Source organism: Nanorana parkeri, unplaced genomic scaffold (genome assembly GCF_000935625.1).
Source record: "Nanorana parkeri isolate BGI_ZX_2015 unplaced genomic scaffold, ASM93562v1 scaffold6, whole genome shotgun sequence".
Classification (NCBI taxonomy): domain Eukaryota; kingdom Metazoa; phylum Chordata; class Amphibia; order Anura; family Dicroglossidae; genus Nanorana; species Nanorana parkeri.
The window spans coordinates 4,731,689-4,737,896 of NW_017306274.1; the positions used below are offsets into that span (position 1 = coordinate 4,731,689).

General features: G+C 49.8%; 1 protein-coding gene across 1 annotated transcript in view; it reads right to left on the bottom strand.

Moving 5' to 3' along the window:
• SLC9A5 (solute carrier family 9 member A5) overlaps positions 1-6,208 on the bottom strand; it is a gene marked incomplete at its 5' end in the record, with an annotated part of 71,438 nt that overhangs the window by 10,768 nt on the left and 54,462 nt on the right. The window contains 2 exons of the mRNA XM_018553341.1: positions 4,203-4,367; positions 4,891-5,017. Of these exons, the coding sequence (XP_018408843.1) occupies positions 4,203-4,367; positions 4,891-5,017 (292 nt within the window). The remainder of the gene's footprint in view (positions 1-4,202; positions 4,368-4,890; positions 5,018-6,208) is intronic.

Sequence of the window (6,208 nt, forward strand, 5' to 3'; positions counted from 1 at the left end):
ATACATCCTTTCCATTTGCACGGGATATACTGCACGGGCTACACTGCACGGGATGTACAGCATGGGATACACAGCACGGGATACACTGCACTGGATACACTGCACTGGATACACTGCACGGGATGCACTGCACGGGATGCACTGCAAGGGATATAATGCACGGGATACACTGCACGGGATACACTGCACGGGATACACTGCACTGGATACACTGCACTGGATACACTGCACGGGATACACAGCACGGGATACACTGCACGGGATACACTGCACGGGATACACTGCACGGGATACACTGCACTGGATACACTGCACGGGATGCACTGCAAGGGATGCACTGCAAGGGATATACTGCAAGGGATGCACTGCAAGGGATACACTGCACGGGATACACTGCACGGGATACACAGCACGGGATACACAGCACGGGATACACTGCACGGGATACACTGCACGGGATATACCAAAACATAGAAGGTTTCCAGCTGAAGAAATGAATCATAGTCCAGAAAGTGACTCGGATCTTCCATGAAATCCATCGTTCTGGTTTGTCTACTGGCCAGGCAACGTGATGAGTTGCCGATGTAACCGGGTGATCTTGGCCGCAGTTCTGCCAGTGAGAGGAAAAAGTAAAACGAGCCAAATGACGGAAACTCTGACCTTCTGCAGCATAAGACGTCCTATCATTTCACCATCACTGACCATTCTATGGAACCTGCAGACAACCCACACTCGGCTCCCTGCCATGGAGGAACCGGACCAGGTCTACAGTCCAAGCCCAATTTAGACCCCGTTCACATATAGCGACATACCTTTGCAGCGGTCGGGATAGTGTGACTTTCGGGGCGACGTTCCAGCGACGGTAGCGCGACCTTCTCCGTCGGGCTCCATAGAAAAAAAACGTACAGTCGGGCCGTACAGATCCGTGTGGTATCGGGTCGTTCCCGGGAGCAACAGCTGCTGCGCGTGGCAGCCTGTTCTTCCCTATGGGAGGACGCGGCCGTAAACTGTCATACGCTCACCCGAACTGCACATCCATCCTGTCTGCGTCCGAGTACGGACACCGGATGTGCACCTCAGGTGTGCGTATGGCTGCGTCCTCCCATAGAGAAGAACAGGCTGCTGCGTGCAATCACGCGCAGCACCTGTCCCTCCCGGGAACGGCCCGATACAGCCGCGCACGCCGCACGGATCTGTACGGCCCGGCTGTACGCTGTGTGAATGAGGTCTTAGAATGAGTCTGTACATCCTATACGTACGTAGGTTCAAATTCAGGGGTAGGCAACCTGGGCACTCCAGTTGTGGGGAAACTACCAGCATGCCTCTGCCTCTGGGAGTTGTGCCTGTGGCTGTCAGTCTTGCAAAGCACTGGGACTTGTAGTTCCACAATAGCTAACGCCCCAAGGTTGCCTACTGCTGAAATAGAATATCTAAAACTGGTGGGCCAAAATCCTAGATAGAAGTACCATACCCCTCCCCCACCCCTCCCCTCCCCAAATCTATACAAGGTCCAAAAACTCCTTTTACTTACAGTTTTTGGGATTTGTAGAATATAACCCATATAGTGAGACGGGTCCTGAGTAACTGCCTTCCTGAAATGTACATGTTACTGAGCCCGGCAATTTACAGGTTGTACTTGGCGATTATTTGAAAATTTGGGGGGCCAATAATTACACTCGGGCCCCTATGCTGACTATATTTACAACCGGGGACAACTGCATGTAGAAACCAAGAGTGATGGATCACCGAGGACAGCTAAAGTTATACCCAAATCCCAACTTACCTCACATCTTGCGGCTCTTTATTGGTCCTTTCACTTGACGTTTTGCCTCACTGACCAATAGCGAGGCTCAGGAGGTGGGGGAGGGCGGGGCAAGATTTGTATGTAACTTCAGCTGCCTATATCTCTGGATGTACTGATCATTCTGACTTGCGGTTTTCCCTAATTGTAACATACGATTATGCTGGGTTTTTTTTTTGGTTATAAGCTCAGTTTGAATTGCCTGACGTCTGATTGGTTCTTTTTAGTGTATAATGGCGGAGCCCGGCCAGCAGAGGGTTAACCCCTGCAGCTGCCATGACGGCCCATTAAACACCATCCAGTAGTACGTAGCTCTTGGCACGTCGTATATATATTCCATCTTGCTGGTTACTCTGAGGTTTTCCTTTCACTCGCTCGCTGAGAAGCGGGGGGAAAATGTTGACATGAATCGGACTCGATAACCATCTGCGGATTGGATTACCGTTTGCTAACAGAGCGAGCGGCCGCGCTCACTACGGAACGATTACGTAAATAGGACGAGCTTGTAAATAAATACATCGCAGACGTCTCCTGTCTCCGGAAAGGTCGTCCTGGAAACGGCATTCATGCGGCAGTATACGTCTCGCTGCCAAAGTATACCAAAGACTTTTCTAAGACACAATGTACCAACACTCAGCATCCCATAATAACATTCACACAGCTCAGCAAGAACATACATTGTATCAGATCAGGGAAATGAAATGTCACCAACCTGTAGTAACTTGACCTGTAGTAACTTTACAAGTCTGTGCGAGTATATTCCGGGCTAAGGATGAGCTACGGATCTCATGTTTGTCCCAACCCGGAAGGGAGCTGTTAGTGTCTGCCCGATCAGCTTCGGCCAGGGCATTCCCCGCCCTGCATGTAAACAAAGGAGCGGATGCTGCTGACATTATTGACCTATTATGGCCATAGTAGGTCAGTGTCATTGTTTATCTGAGCCCTGAAGGAAGCTGTGTCTGTCCAATCAGCTCCGGCCAGGGCATTCCCCGCCCTGCATGTAAACAAAGGAGCGGATGCTGCTGACATTATTGACCTATTATGGCCATAGTAGGTCAATGTCATTGTAGTTCAATGTCATTGTTCAATGTCATTGTTTATCTGAGCCCTGAAGGAAGCTGTGTCCGTCCAATCAGCTTCTGCCAGGGCATTCCCCGCCTTGCATGTAAACAAAGGGGAGGATGCTGCTGACATCACTGACCTATTATGGTCATACGGCCATAGTAGGTCAGTGTCATTGTTTAATGTTATTGTTTATCTGAGCCCTGAAGGAAGTTGTCAGTGTCGGCCCAATCAGCTGCGGCCGGTGCATTCCCCACCCCGCAGGTAAACAAAGGGGCAGATGCTGTTGACATTATTAAACTACTATGGCCATAGTAGGTCAATGTCATTGCAGGTCAATAGTAGTAGGTCAATGTCATTGTTCAATGTCATTGTTTATCTGACCAATGAAGGAAGCTGTGTCTGTCCAATCAGCTTCGGCCAGGGCATTCCCCGCCCTGCAGTTAAACAAAGGGGAGGATGCTGCTGACATTACTGACCTACTATGGCCATATGAGGTCAGTGTCATTGTTCAATGTTATTGTTTATCTTGCCCCTGAAGGAAGCTGTCAGTGTCAGCCCAATCAGCTGTGGCCGGTGGGGCATTCCCCGCCCTGCAGGTAAACAAAGGGGCGTATGCTGTTGACATTATTGACCTACTATGGCTATGGCAGGTCAGTGTCATTGTAGGTCAATGTCATGGTTCAATGTTATTGTTTATCTGAGCCCTGAAGGAAGTTGTCAGTGTTGCCTCAATCAGCTGCGAACGGGGCATTCCTCGCCCAACATGTAAAACAAAGGGACAGATAGGTATTTGAGACTCCACTCGCGCTGCTAAGCCTCCTCCCTTCCCCATCCCTACTACCATGACCGCATTGCTAATTCTACTGCAGACCTAAGACAGGGTCTCTTTAATGTAAACCTGTCATGTGAGAATCATGGGCTCTGCTACTGCTGACCTTCTGAAAATGCTAACTGCTTGGCTGCTATACTGCCACATTGACTGCAATACCTTCTGAGTCTCTAACCCATAAAGACTCAGAGGTCCTTATCTGCATTCATATACAAAAGTATCGAAGCCAGGGGATCAGAACCACAGTCAGGCAACCAGCATTTGTAGAAGGAGGGGGTCGGTAATGGAAGCCTCCATGTTGCTCTCTTGGCAGGTTTTCCTCTGTGTAGATATAGCCAAGACTTTCTGTTTAGACTTTTTTTTAGCTTTTGGATAGAGCAGGGGAGGGTTAAAACCCTGCCAGGTTATTTTTTGTTACCTGTGTACCACTGGGGAGATTTCCCTTCACTTCCTGTCCCAGAGCCGCAACAGGAAGTGAGAGGAAATCTCCCAAAGCCGTTTCCTTACCTTCTTGCGGCCGTCTTTCTTGACGCGGGACTTGGACATGCAGGTGTTGTGTTTAGTGGATTTGAAGGACTCCAGCCTCCGCTTCATGTTCTTCTGGAAGACTTCCTTCTCCTGGCGCTCCTGCTCGTCCTGCGTCATAAAATGGCGGCTGTAGCTCGCCTTGCACTGCAAGAGTCAGACGCGATGACAGAGATCGTTAGATACAAAGTGATTGGTTGTCCACGCAACAGACAAACAGATCATCATATGGAGTCCTCCTGAGATCCCAGAAATTGTCCTGCCCGAGGAATAACTAGATCAAATCTTTATCGGGATGACATTCAGCTTGCGAATGAGAAATGCTTCTGACCGCGTTGACCAATGAGAAGTGCTTCTTGCTAAGCAGCACTTCTCATTGGTCAGTGCAGTATATACGTCTCTGATTGATGCTGCCCAAACCTCTACAGAAGTGACATAGGGGTCAGATGGGCCCTTGGTGCAAATCAGGGGACGCAAGCAACCGCAAGTGTTGAATGCCGAAAAATGACTAGCACAGGCTGCAGTGCTGGAACGGAGGGGAGGTAGGAGATGTGGGCCGCCAATGTGTGTATGAAACCTCTTCTACTTCAGGGAACCTTCCTTTAGAATTTCCTATCACCCTGACAGGGTCTCTTTAAGGGGCAATATATTCCACCCGGCAGGGGCTCACCATGCGTCGTGGCTTGTAGAGGCCTCCCTTCAGCACATGATGCATTACTGCGTCCTCCCGGTCCCGCCCACTGCGCACTGTGTCTATGGCCTGCAGGTCAAGGCACGCTTTGCTCCCGTTCTCTCGGCTAAGAGGGGGAAAAGAAGAAGAAAAGTCAGCAAGAAGTAAGAGCGCAGAATTAAAGACACATACTTTAAATTTGGGCTCTGGGATAAGGAAATATTGTCCTCATACAAGAGTCATTCTTCCTGGAAACTTGGTGAGCTTTGTGTATTTCTTCCAGATCTGTTTGACACTTGGAGCTTCCTGTAACAAAGAACGGTCACTGCTGCTCTCTCTCCTTGTGCAGGGTGACTGGTCTGGCCCCCTCCTGTAATAAAGACCGCTCTCTGCTTCTCTCTCTCCTTGTGCAGGGTGATTGGTCTTGTCTCCGCCCCTCCTGTAATAAAGACCGCTCTCTGCTTCTCTCTCTCCTTGTGCAGGGTGATTGGTCTTGTCTCCGCCCCTCCTGTAATAAAGACCGCTCTCTGCTTCTCTCTCTCCTTGTGCAGGGTGATTGGTCTTGTCTCCGCCCCTCCTGTAATAAAGACCGCTCTCTGCTTCTCTCTCTCCTTGTGCAGGGTGATTGGTCTTGTCTCCGCCCCTCCTGTAATAAAGACCGCTCTCTGCTTCTCTCTCTCCTTGTGCAGGGTGATTGGTCTTGTCTCCGCCCCTCCTGTAATAAAGACCGCTCTCTGCTTCTCTCTCTCCTTGTGCAGGGTGATTGGTCTTGTCTCCGCCCCTCCTGTAATAAAGACCGCTCTCTGCTTCTCTCTCTCCTTGTGCAGGGTGATTGGTCTTGTCTCCGCCCCTCCTGTAATAAAGACCGCTCTCTGCTTCTCTCTCTCCTTGTGCAGGGTGATTGGTCTTGTCTCCGCCCCTCCTGTAATAAAGACCGCTCTCTGCTTCTCTCTCTCCTTGTGCAGGGTGACTGGTCTTGTCTCCGCCCCCTCATGTAGTGGGTGGAGTCTGCTGGGTCCTTTCCACACCTCTGCTAATTGTACAAGGTAATATCTCGTTTTGCAAAGACATTCGGTGCACAGTAAAAAGATTTGTATATATTTCAATGAAACTTTTGGGCATGGATAATGCAAACTTGTCCCAAAACTGGACAACTGTCCTGTTCAGGGGGGCCGGCTCTGCCCCCTTTTGGCAGAGACCTCTAGAAAAGTCGGTGTGTGTACTTTTACTTCTATTTACTCTTCTACATACACTTTCTTGCAGTTTATTGGCCCGTTAATGTCATCAGTTTCACCCAAGTTCGGCAAATAACCCCCCC